Source organism: Procambarus clarkii, chromosome 33, assembly GCF_040958095.1.
Source record: "Procambarus clarkii isolate CNS0578487 chromosome 33, FALCON_Pclarkii_2.0, whole genome shotgun sequence".
NCBI lineage: Eukaryota > Metazoa > Arthropoda > Malacostraca > Decapoda > Cambaridae > Procambarus > Procambarus clarkii.
The window spans coordinates 1,070,178-1,088,832 of NC_091182.1; the positions used below are offsets into that span (position 1 = coordinate 1,070,178).

Consider the following 18,655-nt stretch of genomic DNA (forward strand, 5'->3'; position numbering starts at 1 on the left):
GTAGGAATTAGCGACACAGTGTACTGGTGTTTGAGTACTTGATTGAAGAAGGGTTATTGAACTCGAGGAGGGGATACCGAAACCAAAAGGTTAGCATACCGAAAGGGAAACTATGAGGGGATAAGAAATTCCTAACAGATATAGCATGGGAAACAGAGCTCAGGGGAAAGACGGCCCAAGATATGATGGATTACATCACGCAGAAGTGCAAGGACGCAGCAAACAAGTTTGTCCCAGTCCAAAAGGAAAACAGAGAAATGAAGATGAGAAACCCATGGTTTAATCAGAGATGTAGGCTAGCTAAGCAGCAAAGTAAAAGGGCATGGAGAAACTATAGGAATAACAGGACACTGGAGAGCAGAGAAAGATACCAGAATGCCAGGAATGAATATGTCAGGATGAGAAGAGAGGCAGAAAGACAATACGAAAATGACATCGCAAGCAAGGCAAAGACTCAGCCTAAATTGTTGCATAGCCACATTAGGAGAAAAAACAACAGTAAAGGAACAGGTTATGAGATTAAGGATAGGGGCGGAAGGCTTCACTACAAATGACAAGGAAGTGTGTGAGGAATTGAATAAGAAATTCCAGGAGGACTTCACTTAGAGCAAGGAGAAATACCAGAGGTAAGTGAGGGAATAGCTAACCAGGAACCACTGGAAGAGTTTGAGATTACCAGTGGGGAAGTAAGGAAGTGTTTACTAGAGTTGGACGTGACGAAGGCTATAGGCCCAGATGGAATCCCCTTGGGTTCTAAAGGAAGGAGCAAGAGAACTGTGCCTACCACTCTCCATAGTGTATAACAAATCACTGGCAACAGGGGAACTGCCAGATATTGGAAAGCAGCTAACGTAGTCCCGATATACAAGAAAGGGGATAGACAGGAGGCACTGAACTACAGGCCAGTGTCCCTAACCTGCATACCATGCAAGCTGATGGAGAAGATTGTGCGAAAAAAACTAGTGGAGCATCTGGAGCGAAGGAACTTTGTAACACAGCATCAACATGGGTTCAGGGATGGCAGGTCCTGCCTCACAGGGTACTTGAATTCTACGACCAGGCAACAAAAATAAGGCAAGAAAGAGAATGGTAGGCAGACTGCATATTTTTGGATTGTCAGAAAGCCTTTGATACAGTGCCACACAAGAGGCTAGTGCGAAAGTTGGAGATGCAGGCTGGAGTGAGAGGGAAGGTACTCCGGTGGATAGAGGAGTACCTAAGCAACAGGAGACAACGAGTCTGTGTGAGGGGTGAGGTCTCAGATTGGCGAGACGTCACAAGTGGAGTCCCGCAGGGGTGAGTCCTTGGACCTATACTGTTTCTGGTATATGTAAATGATCTCCCAGAGGGTATAGATTCGTTCCTCTCAATGTTTGCCGACGATGCAAAAATTATGAGGAGGATTGAAACAGAGGATGATAGTAGGAGGCTACAAGACGACCTGGATAGACTGAGTGAATGGTCCAACAAATGGCTGTTGAAGTTCAACACGAGTAAATGCAAAGTAATGAAACTAGGCAGTGGAAACAGGAGGCCAGGCACAGGATACAGAATAGGAGATGAAGTACTTAATGAAACAGACAGAGAGAAGATCTAGAAGTTGATATCACACCAAACCTGTCTCCTGAAGCCCACATAAAGAGAATAACGTCTGCGGCATATGCGAGGCTGGCTAACATATAGTGGGATACCGAGCAACTGCACGTTGCAAGTTGCAACTCCTCGACAATATCACTCCAATTCCTTATTTCCACTCTTATTTTCCCTCGAAGGCGGCGGCGTTGTGATGGGCCTCCGTGATGAAGATGGACTCCACTCATCAACTACAGTCAATCCTCAAGTGAGAGGACGGGACAGGAGAGGGGGAGAGAGAGAGAGAGAGAGAGAGAGAGAGAGAGAGGAGAGAGAAGAGGAGAGAAGAGAGAGAGAGAGAGAGAGAGAGAGAGAGGAGGAGAGAGAGAGAGAGAGAGAGAGAGAGAGAGAGAGAGAGAGAGAGAGAGGAGAGAGAGAGAGAGAGAGAGGGAGAGAGAGAGAGAGAGAGAGAGAGAGAGAGAGAGAGAGAGAGAGAGAGGAGAGAGAGAGAGAGAGAGAGAGAGAGGAGAGGAGAGAGAGAGAGAGAGAGGAGAGAGAGAGAGAGAGAGAGAGAGAGAGGAGAGAGAGAGAGAGAGAGAGAGAGAGAGACAGAGAGAGAGAGAGAGGAGAGAGAGAGAGAGAGAGAGAGAGAGGAGAGAAGAGAGAGAGAGAGAGAGAGAGAGAGGAGAGAGAGAGAGAGAGGAGAGAGAGAGAGAGAGAGAGAGAGAGAGAGAGAGAGAACAAAGCCACCACCGCTATAACAGAAGGGGGAACTACCCTCCCTGTACAGGTACAAAGAAGGAATGAGGGAGGGAGAGAGGAAATGAGGGAGGGAGAGAGGGAATGAGGGAGGGAGAGAGGGAATGAGGGAGGGAGAGAGGGAATGAGGGAGGGAGGGAGGGAGGGAGAGAGGAGAGGGGAGGGAGGACGAAGGAAGGTAAGCAGGGGTGATAAATGGGGTAAATAGGATGAAGGCGCTGTGAATAATGAATGAGGATATAGAGGGCGAGGCAGTGAGGTGTGAGTTATGAGAATGAGGGCTGGCACAACTCACAATGGTCGACAGAGAACGACACTCACTAAACCCCCCCCCCCCCGTCACACTCACACATTCCGGCCGAGAAGTTGTTGAAATCCATTTGGTATTATAAAGTGAAAAAAAAACACAATAGCGAGAGTTATAATAATTCATTCGGGTTATTGCAGGCTCGAACTAGGGGCTGGAAAAGTATCAGCCCCCCCACCTCCTTCATCATTCATAGTCTGGTCGCTAGGACTAGGGCCTATCCCCCCCCCCCCACAGTAAACCATATTCATTACACACAGAAATCACAATAGCCTGATGCATCAAATGAACAAATAGCTCAGTCGATTAAGACAGCGTCTGGAATGCTCTCAGACGCAGGTTCGAATCCTCGGCACGGCCCTTGTGGATGTGTTCATATTCACCTCTAACTGAATGACCTCCTAATAAAACTATTTTCTGTAATTAACGTTTTCTAATACATCAATTATATTTACGGATGAACAACGACACATTTGTTCAGAGTGTCTATCCCATCAATCATGTGAGATCAAGGGCCAATCCTATTTCCTATGATACAGAAAAATCAGAGTATCCAATTTACATCCAGGAATTAATGATTGACGCGTGTTGTATTCCAATTATTGAACTGTGGCTTGTGATTTAATTGCATTAGAATAAATTGGGTAATTTATTGTGTATATTAACAAACAAAATCTAATGGAAACTTTATTGCAGGCAAACAGCTTCTAACAAAGCAGTCGACTCCTCAACCGAAAGGTCCCGGGTTCGATTCCCACTGCAGGACAGAGACGCATGGCCATATTTCCTTTCACCTAATGCCTTCTGACCATTACATATGGGTGCGTTCTGGTGGTCCATCACTACATATATATATATATATATAATATATATATATATATATATATATATATATATATATATATATATATATATATATATATATATATATATATATATATATATATATATATATATATATATATATGCGGAAAAACCACAAAGAAATGGGAAAGAGAGAGAACGTTTCGGCCTGTTAAAGCCTTTGTCAACACCAGACCGGTGTTGACAAAGGCTTTAACAGGCCGAAACATTCACCTCTCTTTCCCATTTCTTTGTGGTTTTTCCGCATATATATTTATGTGCATATATATATATATATATATATATATATATATATATTATATATATATATATATATATATATATATATATATATATAATATATATATATATAACCTAGAAGGGGTACCACCTCTGGTGCAAATGTAGGGACCCATAGCCTCAGAGAAGAAAGTAAAGAGTACTCAGAGAAGACCTTTTGGATCCTCACTGAACACTTTGATATTTTCTTCTCCTACCACCCCTATTCTTTTGTTAAGTGTGTATATTTATCTAACTTTATTTGAAAATGTCATTACACAAAAAAAGTTACAATATTGATTACATACAGGGTACAAGGCTGCTTGTTATAAGTTGAATAGCTCCTCCAGCTCCTCAGATGGCGGGCACGAACCATGGATGCAGTGAGCATTTCCTCTCTGGATTGCCACACTAAGGCGCTGAAAAAGAAAACTGGCAGCTCTGGGGTCTCTAGTTGTTTCGATTAGCTTAGACCCCAACTCCTTTAAAAAGCTAGCAGCACTTTTACCCCAGGCACCAAGCGTCTCTGAGGCAATGGGGACAAAATTGTAGTGGTGCTCAAGGTCTCTGTATTTACGTGACTTGGCCGCTTCCCGGTGATTGGGAGCTCCTCCTGCTTGTGTAGCACTGAAGTCAACATAGGTATTGGCTAAAGTTGAAACGCAAGTGTAGTCCCACACCAACTGTCTACCATTCTTCCAGGGGTTCACCGTAATTCCGTCTGGGCGACCGACAGGCTCATCAGAGTTGCGGGACATTAGGTAACGGGGCTCTCTCTCTGCTGGACAACCGGCTGTGGTAAGGCTTCTCTTAATAATGTCATTAACCTCGCCGTGTCTTGCATGCCATCCTCCGGTCCTTTGGCAAAGAAGGCCATGCCGTCCATATCTGTCGGCCTTTGCCTCGCCGCAAATACACCTGTATTCGGTGTGGATTGGGGCAGCTAGGCGAAGAGCCACGGCAATTCGGAGGGCCTGCGGTGTGAGACGGGTGCCGGTTGCTGACATGGGGTTGCTAATAGGAAATCACCTGCATGGGGAGCTGCTACAGCTCTAAGTCGGGCAGTGTCATGTGGTGTCGTCGCAGCTTCTAGCAAAGTTGCAGCTTCTTGGTCGGCAATGGGGCGATCCCAGCTGGATTGCTTATGGGCTTCAGAAGGCGGTGGTTGGGGTGCTGGTCCTGCGAGAGAGACCCATTTGGTTGTGCAGTCTGTGAAGCTGGGATCATGCACCCCTGCCTGTTGAACTAGGTGCTCAGGTAGGATTTCCTTCACCAGGTTGTCAGACCCCACTGAAGAGGACAGGAATGCTGGTACAGCAATTTGTGTTGCTGTGCGCACGCCAAGACCCCCGAGTCTGACAGGAAGGGAGGCCTGTTTCCACTGTGAGTCGCTGAGGGAAAGATTGAGGGCTTTTTCTAGTGTTGATTTCAGCAAGCTGTCATACTCTTCTAATTTAATATTGTTGAAAGATGGCGAACATCTTAGAAAGTAGGTCAGCCTGGGAAGGGACAAGCATCTGGTGATGAGGTAAAGTGCATCATGAGCATCGATGTCTTCAATCCTCTCGTTCATCCTCTTCAGGTCAGTGATCTTCTTACCAAGGACCACGTCGATGGCATTCCTTCCAAGAGGAGCACCTAGGAGTGTGCTGTCCTCAGGGTTGGTTGTATGAATGTCAGGCAAAACAACCTTTATTTGCTCTATTATGTGCTGGTTGGTGGAGGTTATTTCGCACTTGGAAGGGTTCAGGGTGAGGCTTAGGCTTGCTCCTTGCTCCTGGATTATTCTTATGTCGTCCAAGAGTGAGGCTGGGGAGCCGGCTAGAGTACCATCATCCAAAAACCAAATGTTGAGCTCACTGGATAGGTTATCGGTGACTTCCTTGATAACTAGGCAGAACAGAAAAGGAGCAAGGGGGTCACCTTGTTGGACACCTTCTTGTGATTCAATTTCATGTTCCCCAAAAAGCAGGGTTAGATTCTTGCTGTAGCATGAGTTTACAAACGGGTAGAGGGAAGGAAAAAGGCGATGAACTGCACTGAGTACTGCATCCCTTCTAACCAGATTGAAAGCATTTTTGAAGTCCAGCTTTATCAGGGCTTTTTCATTCGTAATGTTGGCAATGTAGGCTCTAGCTGCATGAGCCGCTGCCTCACACCCTTGGGGAATGCCAAACCCAAGCTGTTTTGGCTTCAGCATGTCGGCTGCTGCCTGACTAACTGCTCTAGCAGCAGCCTTAGCGACGAGACGCCGGAGTGAATTGCCGACAGCTATCGGTCTGATTCCTCCATCTTTTTTCCTCAGGGCACAGAGGGTAGCGCCAAAAAAGAGAGGCCGTATGGTCTCTGGTATGTTGCCAGCTAGACATGTGTTGGCGAATCTAGTTAGTTCCACCAGGAGGCCCTGTGCAATGTCTCCCAGTGCAGGGTTGAGCATTTGTTTGATGTGGTTGGGTCGTAGTCCTGTGAACCCACCTGCTGATCCTGGTGGGAAGGATAAAGCTGCTTTGTGCACCATGGATTCGAGCACACACAGGGGTTCTGCTCTGGTGACACCGACTAGGGAAACACTGTCGTCACGAGGAGCTCTGGGTGGGTGTTTTTCCCTCAGGGCTTGTGCTGTATCGGCATCCCTGGTGGCAACTGTGTCTTCACTGGTGATGACTCTGATCGCCCCTATTGTGTTGCCTTCTTCTATTTTCTTGCTGACTGTTGCTCTGATTTTGGATGCCTCGGTTCTGCTGTTGATACCTTTCCTGCGGTGGGTTTTTTAGCACGGGTGGGGAGGGGTGCCTGGTTGTCCTCTCTAGGAAAACTATTTATAGCCATAATGACCGAGGAAGCTAGTGATTTGTCTCTCCTTGCAGGGACAGCTAGGCATATGTTTCCAAACAGGAGAAGGTTGTGCCATGCTTGGATAGTTCCGGGGGAGTCATTGACCTTTTTCAAGAGGCTGGATAGTTTGGCTGCTGCCTGGGGCCGGGCAGCTTTGGGGATGTGCTGCAGGGTTCCAACCGATGTTGCTTTGATGGCTTCTAGTAGATTCTCAGTCGAAATGAAGCTGTTAGAGGTGTTTTCCCTGACTGCTGAGTGGGGCCTTGATTGATACCCTCTTTGGGAGGGCGCCACATACCCGGACAATCGGTTCCGTTGTGAGCATGCTTGCGCACATCTCCGTTACGCTTGAGTCTCCACACCTTGTCACACACTTGGCATGTGCCATACCTGTCGTCGATTGATGGCTCCTCTTGGCTGAGAGAAGCCTGGCTGTCAGTCGTGACCTGCGACATCAGCGGGCGCTGGGCGGGCGCTGGGTGGGCGCTGGGCGGGCGCTGGGCGGGCGCTGGGCGGGCTCTGGGCGGGCGCTGGGTGGGCGCTGGGCGGAAGTAGCGTGAGGGGGTGGACACAGGGAGGTAGCGGTCGCGGTTGGGGGTGGGGCAGGGGGAAGAGGGTGACTCTTGGGTTGGGTGACGGTACACACTGGCGGGTATGGGGAGGGGGGGGGGGTCAGAGGGGTGACACTAACACGTTTGTATAATCTCGTGATATATCACTGCACAATATAAACTGGTTCACTGTGGACTCGATGCACTTAAAACACGATACCAGTTTCCCGGGAGCCGAGGTATCTATTTTTCATTGATATTTTCATAAACACTTACACACTGGTCACCCCCTCGACTGACCGCACAACAACACCCCATCCCCACCACCCCCCACCCCAACCACCATAACCGAGGGAGCCCCTCAGGGCGCCCTTGTTGGCCCTCACTGCAGTTCAAACGATTCCACACTGCTAATCCACTTGTTTGATTGTTTTTGCTTGCGATAGTTCACCCTGGACACTTCCCGCCACTCTCACACCTTCCCAGGATGTTCACACTGCACACTGTTGAGTCTGGGTCCGGTGAGGTCAGGATGTCACAAGATAATGGCACATGGCTGGCAGAGGCTCCTCCCAGCGTCCGTTCCCTGAGGCGCCCACAGGGGATATATGTATATATATATATATATTATACAATATATATATACAATATATATATATATATAATATATATATATATATATGTGACGATTATCTCTTTCAAGAGAGATTGAGCCTGCTCTTCCCTACATAATTGCGTCAAAATACAAGATACGTTCACCAAGTATCGCCAAACGTTTTGCCCAGAGAGCAAATCGTACCCCAACACCTGCTACAGCCACCGTAACCAGCTAACTGCTCATCCTTTGCCTGCCTGTCGCTGATTGGCTGGTGTCTCGTCGCCCCTGCCCTCCGCCACCACCACAAGTCGACGTCTGGGCTGCAGTGCGCCAGTCTCGTCAGAATATCTCAGTGCTCCATGCAGTTGACATCTCTCGCTGGTAGACTAAGCCTTGGCTTTCGTGTACTAAGGCAGGTGGCAGCGCGAAGCCAGTATTCCAGCACTCATATTTTATTTTGCTATCACTGTAACTTACTTGTCTTAGCGTAACTTTTCATTTGCCAGTGATTATTCATGTTATTTTGTTTGTTGACGTATCCTGCATATTTTATGAGATTGCCTATTCATGTCTTGTTTTTCTAGAGTAATTAAAATTTCCTTGTTTATATACTTGTGTTTTGTGTGTCTTTCCATTACCTTACCACAGACGAAAGGACCAACTTTTCTCTTTTTTATTTATTATGTGACGAGGCCCTGCCCCTAGCTTTTGAAACAGCCGAACACCAACGCTTTACCGTCACAATATATATATATATATATATATATATATATATATAATATATATATATATATATATATATATAACTGAAAACTCCACACCCCAGAAGGATTCGAACCCAGACAGCCAAGGGCAGTATGCACCTTGGTGTACCTAACACCTTAACCACTAGACCACACTGATCGTACGTGTACCAGGTACACGTACACGTTAAAGTACGAGGTATGCCATGGTGCATAGTGCCCCTGGTTGTCTGGGTTCGAACCCTTCTAGGGTGAGGAGTTTTCAGTTGCATATTGGCTTGGGGACCATTCATATGAATTGAGAACGAAGCCCACTGTGCTACTTGAATAGGGGGGGGGAGATATGAGAACTAGGCTCTGGGGACATGGAGACAGAGTGAAGGAACGATGCAAAGTCACTCGAACCATCGGGAATCAAACTCCGGCCCTGCGGAGCGAGGCTGTCGCTGTCCCGACCACTCCTAACGATAAGGACAGACCGGAACAAGGAGAGGCACCCATTCGTCGTATGAAGAACATGTATGTCCCAGACCCAGAAGATCCCTTCGTAGCAGATAACACCACCAGCGACTACGAGATCCACGAACCACCACACAGAACCAGAAGAATCACTCTCCAACAAAAAGTGATCAGACATATCCATGATGAGGCCTTCCCAAGCCCTCAGATACTAAGCGGTCTGCCAGACGATCCAGATGAGTGGCCCATTCCGGATCCAACCTACACCAAATGAAGAATAAAGAAAGAAAGAAAAAAAAAAATAAATAAATAAATAAATAAATAAAAAAAAAAAATAATAATAATAAAAAAAAAAAAATATTATAATAAATAAAACACCTACAAAAAAAAATATAAAACCAAAAAACCATTTGTCGTGGCGTCAGAAGTGTAACTACCCTGATGTTTCTAAGATTAGCCTCCTTCAGCCAGCTCCATCGGCTCTAGTGCTTTAGGACACCAACAAGGTCACAAACACTAGCCCCCCCAGCCAATGTACTGACAACCCAACATAACACATACGCAAACAAACAACACATACAAAAATGTCAACCCATGGTGGACAGGCCACCGAACTTTCAAACCTCCTCTCTCTCTACACCCGCATCCTCTTCCTGAATTTCATCTCCCCATCCCTCTACCTCCCCCATCCTTTCCATTCCCTATGGACATCAAAGCAAAGCACCCATTCGTTTCCTCGTTCGTGATTGTTACTGCGGTACAGTAAAGGGCCAAACTACGGTACAGCTGGATACATTAGGAGTAGTACAATGATACACAGGTACGGTACAACAAGGTACACAGGTACGGTACAACAAGGTACACCAAGTACGGTACAACGTACGCCAAGTACGGTACAAGGTACGCCAAGTACGGTACAAGGTACGCCAAGCACGGTACAAGGTACGCCAAGTACGGTACAAGGTACGCCAAGTACGGTATAAGGTACGCCAATTACGGTACAAGGTACGCCAAGTACGGTACAAGGTACGCCAAGTACGGTACAAGGTACGCCAAGTACGGTACAAGGTACGCCAAGTACGCTACAAGGTACGTCAAGTACGCTACAAGGTACGCCATGTACGGTACAAGGTACGCCAAGTACGGTACAAGGTACGCCAAGTACGCTACAAGGTACACCAAGTACGCTACAAGGTACACCAAGTACGGTACAAGGTACGCCAAGTACGGTACAAGGTACGCCAAGTACGGTACAAGGTACACCAAGTACGCTACAAGGTACACCAAGTACGCTACAAGGTACACCAAGTACGCTACAAGGTACACCAAGTACGCTACAAGGTACACCAAGTACGCTACAAGGTACACCAAGTACGCTACAAGGTACACCAAGTACGGTACAACAAGGTACACCAAGTACGCTACAAGGTACACCAAGTACGGTACAACAAGGTACACCAAGTACGCTACAAGGTACACCAAGTACGGTACAACAAGGTACACCAAGTACGGTACAACGCGGGTACATGATACACCTCGTACCAATGGCCTGAAAAGCAAATATCATTAAATACATATTTTTAAACCTGGTATTTTACCAATAATTACCGACCGGACCCTACCTTGCACAGGTGATAATGAGACAATAAACGCACCTTTGCACCCGGTACCATTGCACGCACCTCAATGTTGATAGTGTATAAATAATCACAATTAACCTGTCACTGGAAATTTTTGACCAATTATGTGACGGAGTTCAATCCCCCACTGGACGACTGTTCAATGTTCACCGAATGACTGTTCAACATGCACTGCAACAAGCGGAGCATACGCACACACAATACAGTAGGCGGAGCATACATACACACTACAGCAAGGCGGAGCATACATACACACTACAGCAAGGCGGAGCATACATACACACTACAGCAAGGCGGAGCATACATACACACTACAGCAAGGCGGAGCATACATACACACTACAGCAAGGCGGAGCATACATACACACTACAGCAAGGCGGAGCATACATGCACACTACAGCAAGGCGGAGCATACATACACACTACAGCAAGGCGGAGCATACATACACACAATACAGCAAGGCGGAGCATACATACACACTACAGCAAGGCGGAGCATACATACACACAATACAGCAAGGCGGAGCATACATACACACAATACAGCAAGGCGGAGCATACATACACACAATACAGCAAGGCGGAGCATAGCTTGTATTAAGACTGAAGACCAACAGGACTTGATATAAACAGACATCTCAAGTCACATATATTTAGGAAACATTCGCTTTTCCCCTTACCTCTCTTCCTCCTCCTCCTTAAGAGGAGAAGACTTCAGCTGCATGCTCCCAGACCAGCCAACGCCCTTCCCCCCACCCCACAACCCACTCCCTTTGGCTGTAGACGCAGCTCCTTGGAGTACTTACCAAGGATATAAATTGTGCCAAAGAGTCGTGCCATCATATTGACGCCCTTGGTTCTTGGGAGCCTTGGGGATGGGAGGGGTGGAAGGGGCAAGGGAGAGGTGGAAGGGGGACAAGGGGAAAGACGAAAGCATTACGTGAAAGAGAGCGATTGAGAAAGGGAGATAGAGAGAGGAAGAGAGATGAATAGGGAGAGAGAGAGAGAGAGAGAGAGAGAGAGAGGAGAGAGAGAGAGAGAGAGAGAGAGAGAGAGAGAGAGAGAGAGAGAGAGAGAGAGAGAGAGAGAGAGAGAGAGAGAGGAGAGAGAGAGAGAGAGAGAGAGAGAGAGAGAGAGAGAGAGAGAGACGGGGGGGTTGATAACAGAAATGGGAAAACAGCATCGCCCGTCTCCCTCCCCCCTCTAAAACCTTTCCCATCCTTCGATGAGACAAATGAGGCACAATACGACTGGTAATTAACTCCAATTCTACCTTGTATCGACCTGACGGCGTCTTCCTCTTTAATCAAGACCTTCTACTCCAGGTGGCGCACCCGTCTCTTCATCTCTCTCAACTACTCCATTATCACATCCCCCTCTCTTGCCGCCTTTATCATCATCCCCCCATAAACACCTGGTGCAGCACAGGTGGGTCTCACATACGTGAATTGCATCAACATGGCTTTATACACGGGGTTTTCCTGGATAGGGGATCTCGTTATAGCTGTTCGGATCCCGCTGGGAAATTGTCTGTCATCGTTGTGAGGTGGTCGTTAATCTTGTGTCTAAGGTAAAGGACTAGTTCACTTGGTAATTGGCTCGTTAAGGACTTCTCGGTACTTTGTATTGTTGTATGTCGTTCTTGATGCATAATTAGAGTTATTCATTATTCTCTCTCTCTCTCTCTCTCTCTCTCTCTCTCTCTCTCTCTCTCTCTCTCTCTCTCTCTCTCTCTCTCTCTCTCTCTCTCTCTCTCTCTCTCTCTCTCTCTCTCTCTCTCTCTCTCTCTCTCTCTCTTCATCTGTAGCTCTTTTGCATTTCCTCTTATTTAGACAAACTAAGGAATAGAAAGATTGCCTCAAATTGACCAAAAAAATTTTTTTTATAATTTATTCATAATATGAAAACAATTAATTTGGTAATTATACAATGATTGAATGAGCAGTTAAGCTAACCAATCACTAACATAAAATTGAAAAGCCACTGATTAGAGCACGTTAACCTTAACAATATTAATCTCTTCATTAAACAATAAATGAAACATATTCCGAACTTAATGATTAAACTAGTTACAAGAGCAGATAGAAGCTATAAACTACTAAGAATAATTAACAGCAACGAAAATATATATATCAATATATTATATAGCAATATATAATTTTTCAGCAATATCCTGCTGAAAACCTGACGAAACAGTTGCAAAAATATATTGCAAATTTGATCAACAACTTTCAATCAACCGGTGATTTCCCTTCCAAGCTGTTTGTGACTCAACAAATCACTTCAGCAATCGGAAATATAACCGAGAAGGTCATTAAGACCGGCATTAACGGCCGGATACGGGATAATATTCTCGTAAACTGGTCACTCATCCGGCCTTGTTTATGGGTCATTACCCTCTCTCCTGTGTTTGGGTCGTATTTAGAACCTTTTGGTCAACATTCCTGGAAAGAAAACGGGAGGTTGTTGTTGTTGTTGTTTAAGATTTGCTACTTGGAACAAAAAGTTCCAAGTAGCACAGCCTATGGTGAGCCCGTAGAAACGAGAGGTATGGAAGATGTTAAGGTGAGTTTACCCAAACAGGTGGGATAAGTTTCCTGAGTGTGAGATTAACACCGTGGTTGTCCTGAGTGGCACGTGTCTGATACACTCAAGAGTGCTGCCACTCAGTGCTGACACGCAGAGTGCTGACAAACACAGGGTGACACAACAAAGAGAAAACTCAATAAAGATAAATCCAAAGGGAATGGGGAAGAGGGGGGGGGGGAGGGGGGAGAATATAGAGGAATGTGAACATCAAAGAGTTTGCTCTAGTTTTTCAATACCATTCTCAATCAGAGATTCATTGATAACGAGAAAAATGTATTCGGTTTCTCACAGATATCTGCCGTATATATATATATATATATATATATATATATATATATAGATATATATATATATATATATAATATATATAATATATATATATATATATATATATATATATATATATATATATATATATATATGTCGTACCTAGTAGCCAGAACGCACTTCTCGGCCTACTATTCAAGGCCCGATTTGCCTAATAAGCCAAGTTTTCCTGAATTAATATATTTTCTCTAATTTTTTTCTTATGAAATGATAAAGCTACCCATTCATTATGTATGAGGCCAATTTTTTTTAATGGAGTTAAAATTAACGTAGATATATGACCGAACCTAACCAACCCTACCTAACCTAACCTAACCTATCTTTATAGGTTAGTTAGGTTAGGTAGCCGAAAAAGTTAAGTTAGGTTAGGTTAGGTAGGTTAGGTTGTCAAAAAAACATTAATTCATGAAAACTTGGCATATTAGGCAAATCGGGCCTTGCATAGTAGGCTGAGAAGTGCGTTCTGGCTACAAGGTACGACATATAATATATATATTATATATATATATTAAATATATATATATATATATATATATATATATATATATATATATATTATATATATATATATATATATATATATATGGCACAAACTCTCCTAAACACGAGAGTGAAGTATACAACTTTAGAACACTTTCCCACCAGGAGACTCGAAACCCTAGCCAGCACAGAAGCCTTCCAGCAACTGGCATAACAGGTACGCCTTAACCCTCTCCACCACCTGCTCAGACCCTTAAAAGAGATGGTAATTTCGGAGTATTTAAATACACCAAAGATCACCACTCCCAAGAGCACTAGAGCAAGTGAGGGTCATTTAGACGTTAATTTCATCAAGTCCCTGTTAATATGGGAAGACACAGTGTCTATGCTTAAGGCACAACTCTCCTAAACACGAGAGTGAAGTATACAACTTAGAACACTTTCCCACCAGGAGACTCGAACCCTAGCCAGCACAGAAGCCTTCCAGCAACTGGCATAACAGGTACGCCTTAACCCTCTCCACCACCTGCTCAGACCCTTAAAAGAGATGGTAATTTCGGAGTATTTAAATACACCAAAGATCACCACCTCCCAAGAGCACTAGAGCAAGTGAGGGGTCATTTAGACGTTAATTTCATCAAGTCCCTGTTAATATGGGAAGACACAGTGTCTATGCTTAAGGCACAACTCTCCTAAACACGAGAGTGAAGTATACAACTTTAGAACACTTTCCCACCAGGAGACTCGAACCCTAGCCAGCACAGAAGCCTTCCAGCAACTGGCATAACAGGTACGCCTTAACACTCTCCACCACCTGCTCAGACCTTAAAAGAGATGGTAATTTCGGAGTATTTAAATACACCAAAGATCACCACGTCCCAAGAGCACTAGAGCAAGTGAGGGTCATTTAGACGTTAATTTCATCAAGTCCCTGTTAATATGAGAAGACACAGTGTCTATGCTTAAGGCACAAAACTCTCCTAAACACAAGAGTGAAGTATACAACTTTAGAACACTTTCCCACCAGGAGACTCGAACCCTAGCCAGCACAGAAGCCTTCCAGCAACTGGCATAACAGGTACGCCTTAACCCTCTCACACACCTGCTCAGACCCTTAAAAGAGATGGTAATTTCGGAGTATTTAAATACACCAAAGATCACCACCTCCCAAGAGCACTAGAGCAAGTGAGGGGTCATTTAGACGTTAATTTCATCAAGTCCTGTTAATATGGGAAGACACAGTGTCTATGCTTAAGGCACAACTCTCCTAAACACGAGAGTGAAGTATACAACTTTAGAACACTTTCCCACCAGGAGACTCGAACCCTAGCCAGCACAGAAGCCTTCCAGCAACTGGCATAACAGGTACGCCTTAACCCTCTCCACCACCTGCTCAGACCCTTAAAAGAGATGGTAATTTCGGAGTATTTAAATACACCAAAGATCACACCTCCCAAGAGCACTAGAGCAAGTGAGGGGTCATTTAGACGTTAATTCATCAAGTCCCTGTTAATATGGGAAGACACAGTGTCTATGCTTAAGGCACAACTCTCCTAAACACGAGAGTGAAGTATACAACTTTAGAACACTTTCCCACCAGGAGACTCGAACCCTAGCCAGCACAGAAGCCTTCCAGCAACTGGCATAACAGGTACGCCTTAACCCTCTCCACCACTGCTCAGACCCTTAAAAGAGATGGTAATTTCGGAGTATTTAAATACACCAAAGATCACCACCTCCCAAGAGCACTAGAGCAAGTGAGGGGTCATTTAGACGTTAATTTCATCAAGTCCCTGTTAATATGGGAAGACACAGTGTCTATGCTTAAGGCACATATTAACAGGGCTTGATGAAATTAACGTCTAAATGACCCCTCACTTGCTCTAGTGCTCTTGGGAGGTGGTGATCTTTGGTGTATTTAAATACTCCGAAATTACCATCTTTTAAGGGTCTGAGCAGGTGGTGGAGAGGGTTAAGGCGTACCTGTTATGCCAGTTGCTGGAAGGCTTCTGTGCTGGCTAGGGTTCGAGTCTCCTGGTGGGAAAGTGTTCTAAAGTTGTATACTTCACTCTCGTGTTTAGGAGAGTTGTGCCTTAAGCATAGACACTGTGTCTTCCCATATTAACAGGGACTTGATGAAATTAACGTCTAAATGACCCCTCACTTGCTCTAGTGCTCTTGGGAGGTGGTGATCTTTGGTGTATTTAAATACTCCGAAATTACCATCTTTTAAGGGTCTGAGCAGGTGGTGGAGGGTTAAGGCGTACCTGTTATGCCAGTTGCTGGAAGGCTTCTGTGCTGGCTAGGGTTTCGAGTCTCCTGGTGGGAAAGTGTTCTAAAGTTGTATACTTCACTCTCGTGTTTAGGAGAGTTGTGCCTTAAGCATAGACACTGTGTCTTCCCATATTAACAGGGACTTGATGAAATTAACGTCTAAATGACCCCTCACTTGCTCTAGTGCCTTGGGAGGTGGTGATCTTTGGTGTATTTAAATACTCCGAAATTTACCATCTCTTTTAAGGGTCTGAGCAGGTGGTGGAAGGGTTAAGGCGTACCTGTTATGCCAGTTGCTGGAAGGCTTCTGTGCTGGCTAGGGTTCGAGTCTCCTGGTGGAAAGTGTTCTAAAGTTGTATACTTCACTCTCGTGTTTAGGAGAGTTGTGTCTTAAGCATAGACACTGTTGTCTTCCCATATTAACAGGGACTTGATGAAATTAACGTCTAAATGACCCCTCACTTGCTCTAGTGCTCTTGGGAGGTGGTGATCTTTGGTGTATTTAAATACTCCGAAATTACCATCTCTTTTAAGGGTCTGAGGCAGGTGGTGGAGGGTTAAGGCGTACCTGTTATGCCAGTTGCTGGAAGGCTTCTGTGCTGGCTAGGTTCGAGTCTCCTGGTGGGAAAGTGTTCTAAAGTTGTATACTTCACTCTCGTGTTTAGGAGAGTTGTGACTTAAGCATAGACACTGTGTCTTCCCATATTAACAGGGACTTGATGAAATTAACGTCTAAATGACCCCTCACTTGCTCTAGTGCTCTTGGGAGGTGGTGATCTTTGGTGTATTAAATACTCCGAAATTACCATCTCTTTTAAGGGTCTGAGCAGGTGGTGGAGAGGGTTAAGGCGTACCTGTTATGCCAGTTGCTGGAAGGCTTCTGTGCTGGCTAGGGTTCGAGTCTCCTGGTGGGAAAGTGTTCTAAAGTTGTATACTTCACTCTCGTGTTTAGGAGAGTTGTGCCTTAAGCATAGACACTGTGTCTTCCCATATTAACAGGGACTTGATGAAATTAACGTCTAAATGACCCCTCACTTGCTCTAGTGCTCTTGGGAGGTGGTGATCTTTGGTGTATTTAAATACTCCGAAATTACCATCTCTTTTAAGGGTCTGAGCAGGTGGTGGAGAGGGTTAAGGCGTACCTGTTATGCCAGTTGCTGGAAGGCTTCTGTGCTGGCTAGGGTTCGAGTCTCCTGGTGGGAAAGTTCTAAAGTTGTATACTTCACTCTCGTGTTTAGGAGAGTTGTGCCTTAAGCATAGACACTGTGTCTTCCCATATTAACAGGGACTTGATGAAATTAACGTCTAAAGACCCCTCACTTGCTCTAGTGCTCTTGGGAGGTGGTGATCTTTGGGTATTTAAATACTCCGAAATTACCATCTCTTTTAAGGGTCTGAGCAGGTGGTGGAGAGGGTTAAGGCGTACCTGTTATGCCAGTTGCTGGAAGGCTTCTGTGTGGCTAGGGTTCGAGTCTCCTGGTGGGAAAGTGTTCTAAAGTTGTATACTTCACTCTCGTGTTTAGGAGAGTTGTGCCTTAAGCATAGACACTGTGTCTTCCCATATTAACAGGGACTTGATGAAATTAACGTCTAAATGACCCCTCACTTGCTCTAGTGCTCTTGGGAGGTGGTGATCTTTGGTGTATTTAAATACTCCGAAATTACCATCTCTTTTAAGGGTCTGAGCAGGTGGTGGAGAGGGTTAAGGCGTACCTGTTATGCCAGTTGCTGGAAGGCTTCTGTGCTGGCTAGGGTTCGAGTCTCCTGGTGGGAAAGTGTTCTAAAGTTGTATACTTCACTCTCGTGTTTAGGAGAGTTGTGCCTTAAGCATAGACACTGTGTCTTCCCATATTAACAGGGACTTGATGAAATAACGTCTAAATGACCCCTCACTTGCTCTAGTGCTCTTGGGAGGTGGTGATCTTTGGTGTATTTAAATACTCCGAAATTACCATCTCTTTTAAGGGTCTGAGCAGGTGGTGGAGAGGGTTAAGGCGTACCTGTTATGCCAGTTGCTGGAAGGCTCTGTGCTGGCTAGGGTTCGAGTCTCCTGGGGAAAGTGTTCTAAAGTTGTATACTTCACTCTCGTGTTTAGGAGAGTTGTGCCTTAAGCATAGACACTGTGTCTTCCCATATTAACAGGGACTTGATGAAATTAACGTCTAAATGACCCCTCACTTGCTCTAGTGCTCTTGGGAGGTGGTGATCTTTGGTGTATTTAAATACTCCGAAATTACCATCTCTTTTAAGGGTCTGAGCAGGTGGTGGAGAGGGTTAAGGCGTACCTGTTATGCCAGTTGCTGGAAGGCTTCTGTGCTGGCTAGGGTTCGAGTCTCCTGGTGGGGAAAAGTGTATCTAAAGTATGTTATATATTATATATATATATATATATATTTAT

General features: G+C 45.2%; 1 protein-coding gene across 1 annotated transcript in view; it reads left to right on the plus strand.

The window, feature by feature from the left end:
• Positions 1-1,660: 1,660 nt before the first annotated feature.
• The window catches only part of LOC138370666 (uncharacterized), a 63,933-nt gene continuing 46,938 nt past the window's right edge, over positions 1,661-18,655 (plus strand). Inside the window, exons 1-2 of the mRNA XM_069335285.1 lie at positions 1,661-1,840; positions 9,782-10,468. Of these exons, the coding sequence (XP_069191386.1) occupies positions 1,661-1,840; positions 9,782-10,468 (867 nt within the window). The remainder of the gene's footprint in view (positions 1,841-9,781; positions 10,469-18,655) is intronic.